This window comes from Struthio camelus, chromosome 3 (genome assembly GCF_040807025.1).
Source record: "Struthio camelus isolate bStrCam1 chromosome 3, bStrCam1.hap1, whole genome shotgun sequence".
Lineage (NCBI taxonomy): Eukaryota > Metazoa > Chordata > Aves > Struthioniformes > Struthionidae > Struthio > Struthio camelus.
In genome coordinates, this window is record NC_090944.1 from 2,499,528 (window position 1) to 2,518,395 (window position 18,868).

At 54.9% G+C, this 18,868-nt stretch overlaps 1 protein-coding gene across 1 annotated transcript in view; it reads left to right on the plus strand.

Moving 5' to 3' along the window:
* The window catches only part of LOC138066502 (otoferlin-like), a 110,564-nt gene that overhangs the window by 54,026 nt on the left and 37,670 nt on the right, over positions 1–18,868 (plus strand). The window contains 8 exon segments of the mRNA XM_068936370.1: positions 10,592–10,687; positions 12,513–12,639; positions 12,944–12,998; positions 14,729–14,844; positions 14,846–14,855; positions 15,354–15,416; positions 16,316–16,400; positions 17,774–17,933. Coding sequence (XP_068792471.1) covers positions 10,592–10,687; positions 12,513–12,639; positions 12,944–12,998; positions 14,729–14,844; positions 14,846–14,855; positions 15,354–15,416; positions 16,316–16,400; positions 17,774–17,933 — 712 coding nt within the window.

Sequence of the window (18,868 nt, forward strand, 5' to 3'; positions counted from 1 at the left end):
CATCATCCCCTCAGCACTCCCCCAAGCCCAACTCAACAAACACACCGCCCACATCCCCTCGACAAGCCCCAACACAAGGCCCAGCACACCCAAGACAAGGCCCAGACCCCTCAGTACCCCGATGACAAGCCCAACACTTCCGACACCATGCCCTCAGGACCCCCACAACAAGCCCCAGATGCCCTCAGCACTCCCACAAGCTCAACACAACAAACACAACGCCCAGATCCCCTGAGCACCCCCGACACACAGCCCAGATCCCCTAGGCACTCCCACACGCCCCACACAACAAAAACAGGGCCTAAATCACCTCAGCATCCCCACCACAAGCCCAGCAGTCCAAAAACAACACCCAGCACCCCCACCACAAGGCCCCGATCCCCTCAGCACCCCCAACACAATGCCCAGATCCCCTCAGCACCCCCACCACAAGGCCCTGATCCGCTCTGCACTCCCAAAACACATCCAGCACCTCGAAAACAAGCCCCTGATCCCCTCACTACCCCCAATACAAGGCCCCGATCTCCTAAGCACCCCCACCACAAGCCCAGCACCCCCAACACAATGCCCTAATCCCCTCAGCAACCCCAAAACAAGGCCCAGATCCCCTCAGCAAACCCATTACAAGACCAGCTCCCCCGACACAAGGCCCACATCCCCTCAGCACCCCCAAAACAAGGCCCAGCAACTCCAACACAACACCCAGCTCGCCTCTGCACTTCCACAAAAAGCCCAGCAGCCTGCATGACAAGCCCAACACCACGAAAACAAGCCCCATATTCCCTCAGCACCCCCACAAGACGGTCCAGATCCCCTCAGCACCCCCATGACAAGCCCAGATCCCCTCTGCACTCCCACAAGCCCAACACAACAAACACACAGCCCAGATCCCCTCTGCACCCCCATAACAAGCCCAGCACCCCCAACACAATGCCCTGATCCCCTCAGAACCCCAAAAAAGGCCCAGATCCCCTCAGCAAACCCATTACAAGACCAGCTCCCCCGACACAAGGCCCACATCCCCTCAGCACCCCGAACACAAGGCCCAGCACTCCCCAGACAAGGCCCAGACCCCTCAGTACCCCTACGACAAGCCCAGCCCCTCCACCACAATGCCCAGATCCCCTCAGCACGTCCACGACAAGCCCAGCGCACCCAACACAAGGCCCAGATCCCCTCAGCATCCTCCATCACAAGCCCAGCACCCCAAAAACAAGCCCCAGATCCCCTCAGCACTCCCACACGCCCCACACAACAAACACACGGCCCAGATCCCCTCCGCACCCCCAAAACAAGGCCCTGATCCCCTCTGCACTCCCAAAACAAGGCCCAGCACTCCCACAACAGGCCCAGCACCCCCAACACAACCCCCCGATCCCCTCAGCACCCCCACCACAAGGCCGTGATCCCCTCTGCACTCCCAAAACACATCCAGCACCTCGAAAACAAGCCCCTGATCCCCTCAATACCCGCAATACAAGGCCCCGATCCCTCAGCACCCCCACCACAATGCCCAGATCCCCTCTGCACCCCCACCACAAGCCCAGCACCCCCAACACAATGCCCAGATTTCCTCTGCACCACTGGGAAAAAAGGCCCAGCACCTCGAAAACAAAGTCCAGATCCCCTCAGCACCCCTACCACAAGCCCAGCACCCCCAACACAATGTCCCAGATCCCCTCAGCAACCCCAAAACAAGGCCCACATCCCCTCAGCAAACCCATTACAAGACCAGCTCCCCTGACACAAGGCCCAGATCCCCTCAGCACCCCCAAAACAAGGCCCAGCAACTCCAACACAACGCCCAGCTCCCCTCTGCACTTCCACAAAAAGCCCAGCAGCCTGCATGACAAGCCCAGCACCTCAAAACAAGCCCCATATTCCCTCAGCACCCCCACAAGAAGGTCCGGATCTCCTCAGCACCCCCATGACAAGCCCAGATCCCCTCTGCACTCCCACAAGCCCAACACAACAAACACACAGCCCAGATCCCCTCTGCACCCCCATAACAGGCCCAACACCTCCAATACAAGCCCCAGATCCCCTCCGCACTGGCACAACACGCCCAGCACCCCTAACACAAGCCCAGATGCCCTCAGCACCACTATGACAAGTCCAGCACCTCAAAAACAATGCCCAGATCCCCTCGGCACCCCCACAACAAAGCCCAGCACTTCAAAAACAATGCCCAGATCCCCTAAGCACCCCCACCACAAGCCCAGCACCCCCAACACAACGCCCAGATCCCCTCAGCACCCCCACCACAAGCCCAGCACCCCCAACACCACGCCCAGATCCCCTTCAGTACCCTCATGACAAGACTAGCACCCCCAACACAACACCCAGCTCCACTGAGCAGCCCGAAAACAAGCCTAGCACCCCCAACACAACACCCAGATCCCCCAAAACTAGGCCCAGCACCTCCAACACAATGCCCAGCTCCCCTCTGCACCCCCAAAACAAGGCTAGCACCCTGCATGACAAGCCCAGCACCTCGAAAACAAGCCCCAGATCCCCTCAGCACCCCCACCACAAGCCCAGCACCCCCAAAACAAGCCCATCATCCCCTCAGCACTCCCACAAGCCCAACACAACGAACACACGGCCCAGATCTCCTCTGCACCCCCAACACAAGGCCCAGCCCTCCCAAGACAAGGCCCAGACCCCTCAGTACCCCCATGACAAGCCCGACACCCCCACAACAAGACCCAGATCCCCTCTGCACACCCACCACTAGCCCAGCACTCCCACAACAAGCCCAGCACCCCCAGTGCAAGACCTAGCTCCCCTCAGCACCCCCACCACAAGCCCAGCACCCCCAACACAACGCCCAGATCCCCTCAGCACCCCCACCACAAGCCCAGCACCCCCAAAACAAGCCCATCATCCCCTCAGCACTCCCCCAAGCCCAACTCAACAAACACACTGCCCACATCCCCTCGACAAGCCCCAACACAAGGCCCAGCACACCCAAGACAAGGCCCAGACCCCTCAGTACCCCGATGACAAGCCCAACACTTCCGACACCATGCCCTGATCCCCTCAGCACCCCCACAACAAGCCCCAGATCCCCTCAGCACTCCCACAAGCTCAACACAACAAACACAATGCCCAGATCCCCTGAGCACCCCCGACACACAGCCCAGATCCCCTAGGCACTCCCACACGCCCCACACAACAAAAACAGGGCCTAAATCACCTCAGCATCCCCACCACAAGCCCAGCAGTCCAAAAACAACACCCAGCACCCCCACCACAATGCCCCGATCCCCTCAGCACCCCCAACACAATGCCCAGATCCCCTCAGCACCCCCACCACAAGGCCCTGATCCCCTCTGCACTCCCAAAACACATCCAGCACCTCGAAAACAAGCCCCTGATCCCCTCAGTACCCGCAATACAAGGCCCCGATCTCCTCAGCACCCCCAACACAAAGCCCAGATCCCCTCTGCACCCCCACCACAAGCCCAGCACCCCCAACACAATGCCCAGATTTCCTCTGCACCACGGAAAAAAAGGCCCAGCACCTCGAAAACATGGCCAGATCCCCTCAGCACCCCCACTACAAGCCCCGCACCTCCAAAACAATGCCCCGATCACCTCAGCAGCCGCACCACAAGCCCTGCACCCCCAACACAATGACCAGATCCCCTTAGCACCCCTACCACAAGCCCTGCACCCCCAACACAATGCCCTAATCCCCTCAGCAACCCCAAAACAAGGCCCAGATCCCCTCAGCAAACCCATTATAAGACCAGCTCCCCCGACACAAGGCCCACATCCCCTCAGCACCCCCAAAACAAGGCCCAGCAACTCCAACACAACACCCAGCTCGCCTCTGCACTTCCACAAAAAGCCCAGCAGCCTGCATGACAAGCCCAACACCATGAAAACACGCCCCATATTCCCTCAACACCCCCACAAGAAGGTCCAGATCCCCTCAGCACCCCCATGACAAGCCCAGATCCCCTCTGCACTCCCACAAGCCCAACACAACAAACACACAGCCGAGATCCCCTCTGCACCCCCATAACAAGCCCAGCACCCCCAACACAATGCCCCGATCCCCTCAGAACCCCCAAAAAAGGCCCAGATCCCCTCAGCAAACCCATTACAAGACCAGCTCCCCCGACACAAGGCCCACATCCCCTCAGCACCCCGAACACAAGGCCCAGCACTCCCCAGACAAGGCCCAGACCCCTCAGTACCCCTACGACAAGCCCAGCCCCTCCACCACAATGCCCAGATCCCCTCAGCACGTCCACGACAAGCCCAGCGCACCCAACACAAGGCCCAGATCCCCTCAGCATCCTCCATCACAAGCCCAGCACCCCAAAAACAAGCCCCAGATCCCCTCAGCACTCCCACACGCCCCACACAACAAACACACGGCCCAGATCCCCTCCGCACCCCCAAAACAAGGCCCTGATCCCCTCTGCACTCCCAAAACAAGGCCCAGCACTCCCACAACAAGCCCAGCACCCCCAGTGCAAGACCTAGCTCTCCTCAGCACCCCCACCACAAGCCCAGCACCCCCAACACAATGCCCAGATCCCCTCAGCACCCCCACCACAAGGCCCTGATCCCCTCTGCACTCCCAAAACACATCCAGCACCTCGAAAACAAGCCCCTGATCCCCTCACTACCCCCAATACAAGGCCCGGATCTCCTCAGCACCCCCACCACAACGCCCAGATCCCCTCTGCACCCCCACCACAAGCCCAGCACCCCCAACACAAAGCCCAGATCCCCTCTGCACCCCCACCACAAGCCCAGCACCCCCAACACAATGCCCAGATTTCCTCTGCACCATGGAAAAAAAGGCCCAGCACTTCGAAAACATGGCCAGATCCCCTCAGCACCCCCACTACAAGCCCCGCACCTCCAAAACAATGCCCCGATCACCTCAGCAGCCCCACCACAAGCCCTGTACCCCCAACGCAATGCCCAGATCCCCTCAGCACCCCTACCCCAAGCCCAGCACCCCCAACACAACGCCCTGATCCCCTCTGCACCCCCAAAACAAGGCTAGCACCCTGCATGACAAGCCCAGCACCTCGAAAACAGGCCCAGATCCCCTCAGCACCCCCACCACAAGCCCAGCACCCCCAAAACAAGCCCATCATCCCCTCAGCACTCCCCCAAGCCCAACTCAACAAACACACCGCCCACATCCCCTCGAGAAGCCCCAACACAAGGCCCAGCACACCCAAGACAAGGCCCAGACCCCTCAGTACCCCGATGACAAGCCCAACACTTCCGACACCATGCCCTGATCCCCTCAGCACCCCCACAACAAGCCCCAGATCCCCTCAGCACTCCCACAAGCTCAACACAACAAACACAACGCCCAGATCCCCTGAGCACCCCCGACACACAGCCCAGATTCCCTAGGCACTCCCACACGCCCCACACAACAAAAACAGGGCCTAAATCACCTCAGCATCCCCACCACAAGCCCAGCAGTCCAAAAACAACACCCAGCACCCCCAACACAATGCCCCGATCCCCTCAGCACCCCCAACACAATGCCCAGATCCCCTCAGCACCCCCACCACAAGCCCAGATCCCCTCTGCACTTCCCCAAGCCCAACACAACAAACACACAGCCCAGATCTCCTCTTCACCCCCAACACAAGGCCCAGTACTCCCAAGACAAGGCCCAGACCCCTCAGTACCCCCATGACAAGCCCGACACCCCCACAACAAGACCCAGATCCCCTCTGCACACCCACCACTAGCCCAGCACTGCCCACAACAAGCCCAGCACCCCCAGTGCAAGACCTAGCTCTCCTCAGCACCCCCACCACAAGCCCAGCACCCCCAACACAACGCCCAGATCCCCTCAGCACCCCCACCACAAGGCCCTGATCCCCTCTGCACTCCCAAAACACATCCAGCACCTCGAAAACAAGCCCCTGATCCCCTCACTACCCCCAATACAAGGCCCCGATCTCCTGAGCACCCCCACCACAACGCCCAGATCCCCTCTGCACCCCCACCACAAGCCCGGCACCCCCAACACAATGCCCAGATCTCCTCTACACCACGGAAAAAAAGGCCCCGCACCTCGAAAACATGGCCAGATCCCCTCAGCACCCCCACTACAAGCCCCGCACCTCCAAAACAATGCCCCAGATCACCTCAGCACCCCCACCACAACGCCCAGATCCCCTCTGCACCCCCAACGCAATGCCCAGATCCCCTCAGCACCCCTACCCCAAGCCCAGCACCCCCAACACAATGCCCCGATCCCCTCAGCACCCCTACCACAAGCCCTGCACCCCCAACACAAGGCCCCAGATCCCCTCAGAACCCCAAAACAAGGCCCACATCCCCTCAGCAAACCCATTACAAGACCAGCTCCCCCGACACAAGGCCCAGATCCCCTCTGCACCCCCACAACAAAGCCCAGCACTTCAAAAACAATGCCCAGATCCCCTCAGCACCCCCACCACAAGCCCAGCACCCCCAACACAACGCCCAGATCCCCTCTGCACCCCCAAAACAAGGCTAGCACCCTGCATGACAAGCCCAGCACCTCGAAAACAGGCCCAGACCCCCTCAGCACACCCACCACAAGCCCAGCACCCCCAAAACAAGCCCATCATCCCCTCAGCACTCCCCCAAGCCCAACTCAACAAACACACCGCCCACATCCCCTCGACAAGCCCCAACACAAGGCCCAGCACACCCAAGACAAGGCCCAGACCCCTCAGTACCCCGATGACAAGCCCAACACTTCCGACACCATGCCCTGATCCCCTCAGCACCCCCACAACAAGCCCCAGATCCCCTCAGCACTCCCACAAGCTCAACACAACAAACACAACGCCCAGATCCCCTCAGCACCCCCGACACACAGCCCAGATCCCCTAGGCACTCCCACACGCCCCACACAACAAAAACAGGGCCTAAATCACCTCAGCATCCCTACCACAAGCCCAGCAGTCCAAAAACAACACCCAGCACCCCCACCACAATGCCCCGATCCCCTCAGCACCCCCAACACAATGCCCAGATCCCCTCAGCACCCCCACCACAAGGCCCTGATCCCCTCTGCACTCCCAAAACACATCCAGCACCTCGAAAACAAGCCCCTGATCCCCTCACTACCCCCAATACAAGGCCCCGATCTCCTCAGCACCCCCAACACAAAGCCCAGATCCCCTCAGCACCCCCACCACAAGCCCAGCACCCCCAACACAATGCCCAGATTTCCTCTGCACCACGGAAAAAAAGGCCCAGCACCTCGAAAACATGGCCAGATCCCCTCAGCACCCCCACCACAAGCCCCGCACCTCCAAAACAATGCCCCAGATCACCTCAGCAGCCGCACCACAAGCCCTGCACCCCCAACGCAATGCCCACATGCCCTCAGCACCCCTACCACAAGCCCAGCACCCCCAACACAATGCCCCGATCCCCTCAGCAACCCCAAAACAAGGCCCAGATCCCCTCAGCACACCCATTACAAGACCAGCTCCCCCGACACAAGGCCCACATCCCATCAGCAGCCCGACCACAAGCCCAGCACCCGTAACACAACACCAGGATCCCCTCTGCACACCCACCACTAGCCCAGCACTCCCACAACAAGCCCAGCACCCCCAGTGCAAGACCTAGCTCTTTTCAGCACCCCCACCACAAGCCCAGCACCCCCAACACAACGCCCAGATCCCCTCAGCACCCCCACCACAAGGCCCTGATCCCCTCTGCACTCCCAAAACACATCCAGCACCTCGAAAACAAGCCCCTGATCCCCTCAGTACCCCCAATACAAGCCCCTGATCCCCTCAGCAGCCCCATAACAAACCCAACACCTCCAATACAAGCCCCAGATCCCCTCCGCACTCGCACAACACGCCCAGCACCCCCAACACAAGCCCAGATCCCCTCAGCACCCCCAACGCAATGGCCAGATCCCCTCTGCAACCCCACCACAAGCGCAGCATCTCCAAAACAAGTACCTGATAAACCTCTGCACCACCAAAAAAAGGCCCAGCATCTTGAAAACAAGCCCCACATCCCTTCAGCACCTCCACTACAAGCCCAGCACGCCGAACACAATGCCCAGACCCCCTCAGCACCCCGACCACAAGCCCAGCATCTCGAAAACAAGCCCCAGATCTCCTCTGCACCACGTAAAAAAGGCCCAGCACCCCTAAAACAAGCCCCAGATCCCCTCAGCACCACTATGACAAGCCCAGCACCCCCAACACAAGCCCCAGATCCCCTCTGCACCCCCAAAACAAAGCCCAGCACCTCGAAAACAAAGCCCAGACCCCCTAAGCACAGCCACAACAAGCCCAGCACCCCCAACACTACGCCGAGATCCCCTTCAGTACCCTCATGATAAGACCAGCACCCCCAACACAACACTCATCTCCAGTGAGCAGCCTGAAAACAAGCTTAGCACCCCCAACACAACACCCAGATCCCCCCAATACAAGGCCCAGCACCTCCAACACAACACCCAGCTCCCCTCTGCACCCCCAAAACAAGGCCAGCACCTGCAACACAAGCTCAGCACCTCAAAAACAAGCCCAGATCCCCTCAGCACCCCCACCACAAGGCCCAGCACCCCCAACGCAATGGCCCAGATTCCCTCATCACCCCCAACACAAGACCCAGCACTCCCAACACAAGGCCCAGCAACCCCAACACAAAGCTCAGACCCCTCAGCACCCCCACCAGAAGCCCAGCATCTCCAATACAAGCTCAAGATCCCCTCAGCGCTCCCACAAGCCCAACACAACAAACACACCGCCCAGATCTACTCAGCACCCCCAAAACAGGGCCCTGATCCCCTCTGCACTCCCAAAACAAGGCCCAGCACCCCGAAAACAAGACCTAGCTTTCCTCAGCACCCCCACAACAAGCCTTGCTCTCCCCAACACAAGGCCCTGATCCCCTCAGCACCCTGCATGACAAGCCCAGCAGTCCCAACACAATGTCCAGATCCCCTCAGCAGACCCACAAGCCCAGCACCCCCAACACAAGGCCCAGATCCCCCAAAACAAGCCCAGCAGCCCCATAAGAAAGGTCCAGATCCCCTCTGCACCCCCACGACAAGCCTAGCACTCGCAACAAAAGGCTCAGCACCTCCTGCACAACGCCCAGATCCCCTAAGCACCACCATGACAACCCCAGCACCCGCAACACAAGGCTCCGCTCCACTGAGCAGCCCGAAAACAAACCTAGCACCCCCAACACAACAAGCAGATCCCCTCAGCACTCCCAACACAAAGTTCAGTGACCCTCAGCACCCCCACAACAAGCCCAGCACCCCCAACACAAGGCCCAGGTCCCCTGAGCAAACCTATGACAAGACCAGCTCCCCCAAAGGGCACGGAGGAGCTGCCCTCCCTCACTCTCTGTGTGGCTCTTGTTGCCGCAGCCTCCTTGCTTCCCCCCAGCAGACGGGGAGCTTTGGGCAGAGAGGCGGGAGGCAGGGTTAAGGGGAGGCCTTGGCTGCAGAGGTCTGCCCCTGTGGCAGGTGCTGGAATGGGGAGGGCACTAGTGTGTGCCTGTGGCCTGTGCAGATGCCCCAGGAGCAGGGGGAGGTACAGGCCGGGGCAGAGCAGGATGCAGCCCAGAGGCAGAGAGGTGGGCATGGCCGTGCTGAGCTGCTGAGGCCAAGAAAGGATTGTGGTGGTGGTGGGGGGGTGCTGAGAAGAGGGCAACAGCAACATCTGCACTGCACAGGCAGCCCCAGCTCTGTTTTGGTGAAAACGCACCTGTTCTTGTCATGGTGCAGTGATGAGCTGCAGAGCACAGCAAACAGAGGCAGCAAACAGACACAGCAGTTTGCGCAGCAGTGTCTGGGCTCTGCCTGGGCCTTTGGTGGGCCTTGTTGGAAGTTGGGGAGGCTTTCTGGGGACCCCCGAGGAACTAGACAGTGCTTGCTGCTAGCAGGAAGGGAGAGCTAGGCAAGGACTACTGCAGGGGGCCTTGACTTAACTTAACTTAACTTAACTTCTGGGAAGTCCTAGCTAGGTGGGGCTGCTGCTAACGAGCAATCTGGGCTGGCCTGGTCAGAGGGAGTTGGGGCTTTTGTTTCAGGTGGCTCCTGATTTGGTGGGTCAAGCACCCTTGTGAGTCACTGCTGGGCAGAGGCCTATATAAGAGCCAGGCCTAGAGCCCAGCTCCCAGAGTGGGGCTGGCAGAGGCAGCAGTTTGGGCAGCAGGCAAAGAAGGTGCCTCTCCCTTTTCTGCAGTGGTGTGTCCTTCCCTGGGGCATGGTCATGACATGCTGCAGAGCACATTCCCCAGTGGCTGTTGGAGGTGCTGCCTCAGCTGTGTGTGAGGCTTCAACCCAGACAGACCCTCAGACAGCAGATGCAGCTCTGCAGGTGTCAGGCTGCAGGGAGTGCCTGGGGCCTTTCTGTGAGGCCTGGGCTGACAGTCAGCTCTCCTGTGCAAGGTGTGCTGTGGTTGACCCTTTGTATTGCCAGATAAAGGAGCTGGGGGAGGAAGTTAGCAGTCCCTCTTCTAACCTCAACCATTCTGTGATTCTGTGAAACCTCCTGTTGTCCCCTGTGTCACAGAGAACACCACTAAAAGTACAGGATACAATGAGTTCTTTCAGAAGAAAGAACGTCTTCTCCCAGAGCTGGGAAAGGAGTTTTTTCAGCCATGAAGCTTGGCAAGATGCGTCCACCAAAGGATGATCATCGGAAGCAAGGTAGGTGCTGGGAGGAGGTTGTTCCCTGATCCAGTACTGCTGTTCCAGGAAAGCCCCTGGTCCCATCCACTTACGGATGAGACCCCCCCCGGCTGCGCCCCGTAAGTGGCACACATCAATGCTGTTGGTAACTCAGGGATTAGGCAGGGAGCATTTGGTGGACAGGGTGAAGGCTGGAGAGAGGGTCTGCATGGGGGAATCTGGGAAGCAGGGATAGATGGAGAGAGCCTTACACTGAAGGCTTTGCCAGATCTCACCCGCTTTGTGAGATCATGGTGAAACCTGGAAGTCAGGTGGGCAGTTTCTGGCTTATTTTAAGGATTACTTGCAAGTGTAAGAGCAAAAAGCGTGATTTAGCCCTTTCACTGCTTCTCTGTGATGCATGGAGACCTGCATGAATAGCATTGCAGCAGCACAGTGAGAGGTAGGGCTCTGTTGCCTCAAGGTTGTCTGTTCCAAGGTCTCGATACCTGCTACAGTGCTGAAATGGGACACCTTTCTGGAAAGGCAGAAGGTGGTTAGCGATCGGAAATTTGTTGTTGTTTCCATTCGGCTCAAACTATGATGTTTCAGTGACAAAGAAATTGGGGAATGCCTTTTTGTGGAGGAAGACCAAATGTTGCTTTAGATATTCTTCATGGGCAAATCTTTGTTGTTGTTCAGCCAGCTTTTAAGAGAAGAAAGGAGGGATTTGGCCTGAGACACTATAGAGGTAGAGGCCTTGGCAGACTGTAGAGGCATAATACTGAAACCTTGGTGATCTTCCTGCCCTCCCCAGTGAAAGGGTGTTCTTCTTGTGGTGAAGACTTCACCTAAGGTGATGAGGAAAGCCATCTGGGATGCAAAGGCATGAAAAGGCTGTACTCTCAGATTGTGGAGTACATTCACATGTAGATTTACCAGTGGTGGGGGAACAGTTGCAACAACTGTTCATGTGGTCATTGCCTCACAGCTGTGTGTATCCTTCCTCCCCCTTTGCCCTCCACAGGGCGTAGTCCTCCCAGCATCCCTCCTGAGTGGTGGTCTGCTTCTTTCTGCCATCCCAGGCAGATTGCCAGTTCTGCTCGGGTCAAACAAACCCACTGAATCACTGCAAGCAGAGCTGGGAAGGTGCTGGTCTGTCCCTCCACCCACACGTGGCAGGATGGAATCTGCTTAGGTCCCTCAGTGGAAATGAGGACACTCTTTTCACACACAACTTGCTGCAGTGCCTCTCTCCACCTAGGAAAGCTTTTCCTAACATCCAGCCTAGATCCCCCTCACTTCAGCTGAAGCCCAAGGTTATTTCTGTATTATCTCACAGAACCGGGCCAGACTATGGTGAAGCAACTGATCCAAGTCTTGGATTAGCCACGAGGTAGGAAACCTGTTTCCCAAAAGCGATGTCTGTGCTCTATGCGTGGTTTTGGTAGTATTTCCCCCTGTGCCAACGAAACAAACCAGTGACCCTAAAGCAGCTCCCCACCTCCCTTCATCCTCAGCAGTGCATCACCTTATGGCAGTTAGAGCTGCAGCACATGTTCACATGCTCTTTTACCTCGTGAAGTCTGCATTGCTCATTTGTCGGATTTCAGTTTTCCAAAGTTTATTGCCTTCATGAAACTGTGCTGGCACACAGCACAGGTGGAATAATGTGTCACGCTACGCAAACCTCTTTTAAAATCCATTTTAAACCAGGTTGTCTGTGGCCTGACCAGGTGACCACTGTTCTTTGTATTACCAGGAGAGGTTGATAGGATGTATTGGTTACCTTTCTCGGAGTCTTCAATTATCCACCGAGTGGAAACAACAAGAGACATTCTTTTGTCTGTGTGCCTTTATGCAGAGGAACCTGCTGTTTTGGAAGCAGAAGACCTGGGCCGAAAAGCCATGAGACTAGGAGGTGGACTGGACCCAGACACAGTCTCCTTGGCTTCCGTCACGGCTGTAACCACCAGTGTCTCCAACAAGAGGTGAAGGCCAGATGTGAGCTTGTGCAAGCCAGGAGGTGATGGCAAACTCTCAGACGTGCCTGCTCCCCAGAGCCATGTGTTCCCTGAGCTGAGCTATGCTGGAAATCACGTTGCCCCATGCAACTGTTTTCAGAAACGCTTGAACAAAGAATGTTCAGTGGCATTTCACAGCCCCTGGAGTTTATATTCCTCTCATGCCAAGAGAGCTGGCACTGCGAGGAGTAACGCTGGGAAATGCTCTGTCACAGTCTGCAGTGAGTTCCTCTGTTGTTTGACGGAGGTCTTTTTTCCTGCCCTTTGGAAGGTCCAAGCCTGATATCAAAATGGAGCCGAGTGCTGGGAGGCCGATGGATTATCAGGTAGGTGACAACGCTGTGCCCCCAACTTCAGCTCGGGGGGTTCAGAGCCCAGAGAGAGACCATTTCACAGGGAGTGTTTAAGGGGAGGAAGAGGCGAGTTGAGAACTTTTCTTTCACACTTTCTTGGACCACAACTATCAGCAGAGTAGTTACTTGAGGAGCTGAATCTCTTAGTTGAAGCCTTTGTCCCCGATGGCCTGTGGGACAGCTCTGGGACCAGGAGGAAGGACTGACAGTCACTTGAGCAGGCCTAGGCTTGCTGGAGTCCCACCGAGGCTGTGCCTCCTCCCCGTGCAGCAGGTTATGGACCTTGGCATGGCGTTGTTGGGAGCGAGTCCAGCGCGGGTTTCAATGTACTGCGCTCACAAAAGCAACTGACAATTTGTTTGTTAAGTCTGAAGGCTGGCTCATGTGTGAATGACTGTTTCAGGTGTTGTTCCTGTGGGAGGATGACTTTCAAAAAGCTGCTGTTTAAATGCTAGAGTGATAAGCTATATCTCAAGTAGTTAACTGGATTTGCTGTCCATTGTGACAAGCCCAGAAAGCCCAGCTTAATCAGGGTTTGAAGCAGGCAATCTCCAACACAGTTCTCTTAATTTCCAAAGGCTTTCAGTACCTGTTTTAGCATTCCCAATTGACGAGGCCTGGCTGGCAGTACTCGTTGGATTTCCTCTGGTAGGTTGGTGCCCGGTTGCTGTTATCTTGTTCCTCTTCTCGCTTTCCCTGAGTCATGCTGATTCGGCAGCCGTTTACTTTTCTGTCCTTGCGTGTTAGTGCAGTAGCACGTTCCTAGGGATGTCTGGGACCAATGCAAATAATGATTTGTTGTTAAAGGTTTATTGTAGACCATATACGGCGTCCACTTCTAAATCCCACGAGAGACCAGTTGACATCAGAAGATGCAGTAGAGCAGTATGTGGAAGAGGTTTAATTATACGCATAAAAAGCCTAAAGCAAGTTGCGAGGATGACGAGGACTGAGTGTCCCTGGTTCGGGAATAGTATAATCGGAATGTAAGGAGAAGGAGGAAGGTGCAAGATGAATTATGTGCAAGACAGAGCAAGAGGTTCAGTTAATTGGCCAGTGCAAACAGGAGTATCACAAGGCTGGTTTTCATTGGGAATGGTGAGGGAACAGAGCAGTGACCTTAGCTGCTTACCTCCTCAGAAGGAGTCTGAGAGTATTCGCACCTACCTTGCTGCCCTTGAAATGAGGAAGGGATTTGAGCTGGGTTTGTTAAGCTGGTGCAGCTTTGGGTGAGGGGTAGGAGGTTGCATTTGCAGCTCAGCTCCTCTGCAGTAAGTCAGTTTGTGCAGCAATCAATGCCAGGCAGTCTTGTCCTCTTCTTTAGAGAGCTCAGCTGTCTTTTATCAGCTTCCTTTTATGAGCGGTTTACCCCTTGTATTTTTTAGCAGAAGCAAGTTAAGCCAGTTAGGGCATCAGTAGCAGAGTGTCTGCTCCCGCAGCTTAGCTAAATCTGTTCAGCTTTGTGCCTTACGTGCTCTTGGAGCAGAAGAGCCATCTGAACGGACAGGGCTGCTCTGATGCTCCTACCTCCCATGCCATGCCGCAGCTCTCTCAGGCTTGTAGGAGCAGCCCTGTCCCTTTTGTGTGATGAAGAGAGACTACCCAGCTGCCACCCCGGCACTGAAAGCACCTTGGAGAGGAGAGCCAGGTGGAGACACGGTTTAGGGCAGCCGAGGTGGAGGTCCATGAATCTCTCTCCCCAGGTCAGCATCATAGTCATTGAGTCACGGCAGCTGGTTGAGCTCAACATGGACCCCGTGGCCTGTGTGGAGGTTGGAGATGAAAAGAAATGCACGTCCATGAAGGACTCGACTAATTGCCTACAATGAGGTGAGCTGGATTTTTCCTGAGGTGCTGCTCCAGGCTCGTTGCTCCTCAAGGCCTACACTGCAGTTTGACAGCAAGTTACATTTATTTGACTTTGTTTTTTTTTCTTTTTCTTCTGTTAGTAAGTAAGATGGAGTAAGATGAAATCAGAAACCATGCAGAAGGAGGGATGAAACCTTGGCCCTCTGGTATTTTACAAAATGGTGACAAAGAACCAAAGCAAAACAAAACCCCTTACTTGATCAGTTTCAAATTAAATGAGCCTGTGCCCACTTTCTGAGTCTTTCCAAGAAGTTAATGCTTTATTTTAGTTTCTGAGATCACTGATGCTGTCAGTTGTTGGGCTGACGTGGGTCCCTCTGCAGCTGTGACGTGAACTGCAGGCTGTTCCTCTGCCCAGACACGTCTCTGTTGGTGGGATATGGACCATAATGTTGTCCTTCAATTCAGAAGGAGTCCACGCCTGCTTCCCTGCTTTCACGCATGCTCCTTCTCTTTCAGTACTTTGTCTTTGATTTCCATGTTCCCCCAGATGTCGTGTTCGATAAGATCATCAAGCTGTCCGTAAGTGAGCATGGTTGTGTTGCCCTTTTCAGTGGGCTTTGGTGGAAACCAACCCATTTTACTTACTTGTTGGGATGGATTTAAGACCCTTGATGATGCGAGACCTGTGGCAGGAGCGGAGGTGCTCAGTCCCTCTCTCTGAGCCCTCATGTCCTACGAGCCTCACCTCCTTTGCAGATCCCCCCAATCCCTCTGTCAGTGTCCTTATTGCTGCAGCCACACACCCCTCCACTCGTGTTCCCTCTGAGGCTGCTCTCTGGTATTTCCTAGCTAGGCAAAACTAAGCCTGTCTCAGGATGTCTCTTTAGGCTTGGGGAGAAGCAAGAGCTTCCTGAGGCTGCCAGTGGATTCCCTGAAGCATGAGGGTGGGTACAGCTCTTGAGGAAATTCAGAGTTGTAAATAATGAGAGCAAAACAGAGGCTCCAGCTCTCCCCAGAGCCGCAAAGGAAGACTAGGAAGGAGATTCATAGATTCACAGATCAAAGCAGGCTGGCTAGGAGCATCCACATCTATCCCATGCATAGTCTGGCTGTGTAATTTCTCCCAGGAAGGGAATTAAAGCATAGATTTCAAGCATCTTTGAGACACTTCCTTGAGGAGAATGTCTCAGTGTTTGGTGCCATAGTAGCTGGAACACTGCATCTTGTTTCAAAGATGGTTTTTTTTTTTACTTTTTTTTTCTGTTGAATCCAAGTGTACACTTGCTTGCAAGACTGCTAAACAAGAGCTGCCAACCACACTGTGCTTCATAGAGTGATTATATCTCCTGCCCGGACTAAGCAAGATGCATCAAATCCTTTAGAAGGGTTCAGTGTCAAACATTAGAAACAGCCCTACCCCTCCCAGCATGGCTGGGCACAGAAAAAGCTCTGACTTGTTGTTCTCCCTCGCTTTTCAGGTGATCCACTCAAAAAATCTCTTGCGCAGTGGGACTTTGGTAGGCTCCTTCAAGGTGGATGTTGGAACTGTTTACACCCAGCCTGGTATGTCACCACAATTTGCAAGGGGTCATATAGATGCCTACCTTCACCATCAAACAAATGTCTTGGCAAGGTAGCCAGGCAGTCACTAGTTTCCTTTGGCAACACTTAGTCAACTTAATTTTAGTATCCCAGGTGCAAGCATGTCATCTAGGCTCCTTCTGCAGTCCGAAAAGAGCCCTCAGCCTCTCCAGAAGATGGTATATCCCATTCTAGGATAAGGCATAATGCACGCAGGTAGAATTGTCCTCAGATGTGCCATTCTCTCTCCACTGACCTCCTAAGAAGCTTAGATTAGCTTGCTTAGGCAAGATGTTGACCTTTCCGAGAGCTGAAGGTCTAGCCCTGTGTGGCTGGCCTTTAGACCAAGACAGGAAGATGCCCAGTGTGCAAAGAAAGAGAGGTTAATTAGAGCTTCTGTGAGAATGTCATGTTGCTCACTGATGCTACAGCCTGCCTTGACTTAGCACAGAGGGGCCCGATGAGTGCTACTAAAATCCACTGTGCTATCGTGGGCTTTGTTTAGAGGACCTCTGTTTCAGGGAAGCCTGTTTTATAGAACCATAAAAGAAATGTGGAAGCTTTCAGCATCCTGCACTCGCTGTGCGCAGCGAAAGCAGGCATGGTTGGGATTAGTATAAAGGAGGTCCAGAAGGGTCCCTGGAGAGGTCATTCAGTCCATACCCTTGCTCTTGGGAAGGATCAGCCCTACTCCGTGACAGGCTCCCCACTGAGCTTCTGCCTGAAAAGTCACTGAATCAGTGAATCATCTTGAACGTGTCTGGCAGACTGATGAAGCAAACCCGTCTGCAGGAGAGGAGACTAAGAAATGCCTGTTCTGTACAGAAGAGCATGGCTCCTTGGAGGGCCCAGGGCTTGCAGCATGCCAGCGTAAGGAAGACCTGAAACTTCCCTTTAGAGAAGAGACATCCAGAATCACTGGGATTTTATCTTAGCTTATGCATCAGGCCTTTTTGTAGCACTCTGCCCCTCTGAAGAGTCCTGAGAGCTAAGTTTCCGTTTCAGGGGTGCTCAGCAAATGATGCTGGAAGGTACCTTAAGAGAGCGTCTCCTCTGATGCACTCCACAGAAGGATGAGATCTTTCTCGCCCATCTAAGAGGCACCAGGCCTTAAAAATGTCCAGTGATGGAAACTCCACACCTCTACAGGCAGTTTATCCCATTGCTTCTCTGTCTTCAACATGAGGCAGATTCTCCCAATGGATTTTCAGGGGGTTCTGTCTGGAATTCCTCACACCTGAAGATGTCTCTTAGGCATGCATGCAGGCTTCTGCAGTCAAGTGGACAGACATGCCCAGTGCTCACAGTAATTCCTGTAATTGTGATAAATGTCTGTCTTGTTCCATGGCTTTCAGAGCACCAGTTCTATCACAAATGGGCCATCCTTTCTGACCCTGAGGATCTCACTGCTGGACTTAAAGGTTATCTGAAGTGTGACGTTGCTGTGGTAGGGAAAGGGGACAACATCAAGACACCACACAAAGCCAATGAGACAGATGAGGATGATATTGAGGGGTAAGGATTCGCAGAGCCGATTTCCTGTATCCTTCCTTGGGAATGAGCTATGAGCTTTTTGTGTCACTTTATTTTGGATTATTCAGTAAGGACAGCACCCCTTCCCAATTAGGCTGACAGCCCCTCTAATAGGCATGCTTAACTTGTGCACTGCAATCAGAAGTGCCAACTAGATTGTTTCTTGGAAAGAGAAGAGTTGCTAGATTACTGATGCAAATCCTGGTCACATCACTACAGACCAGTCCTTTATATCAGTTCAGACCCTCTGCTGCTGGTTGTTCACTTCTGCATACCAGCACCAGCCTGATGTGAACCAACATAATGTCCGTGCTTTTTAGCTGTTGCTCCAGTTGGCCGTTGAATGGGAGCCACAGAAGTGAGGTTGAAGGGAAGATGGGAAATGATGGCTGAGGTCTCCCTACCCAGTGCAAGGACAGAGAGGAGCAGTTTGTGTAAGTGTTTGCCAGGTGATGTGAGTGGGCAGAGCTCTTCAACTCCCCAGAGCATCTGAAAGGCCATGCAAGAAGAGTCAAGCGAGTTTAAAACGTAGTTGTAGCCCTGAGTGTTTCAAGTCAATTAAATATCTCCAAGTGCGATCACAGACTTGCAAGTCCATCTCTCAGCCTCTGCCCAAGTAGTCAGCAACTAAGCTTATCACGCTAGTATGAAAATGCTAGTACAGCCTTCTTGACTTGCTGGGCACCAAGGGGCTTAGAGCAGCATGTGAACTCTTTTGGACTATTGTTCCATGCTGCAGTCATGCTCTTATCCCACTTTATCATGGACAAAGTTCCTTTAGAACTGTTGTTCACAGCATCCTCTGTAGCTCTCGGGGAAGAGGGAAGAGGCAAGACCTGCCACGAGAAGCCATTTCACGGAGCTCAAGTTTCCTTCCAGTATAACCACCCCAGTTCTCCTTATACCCTGGCAGGGTA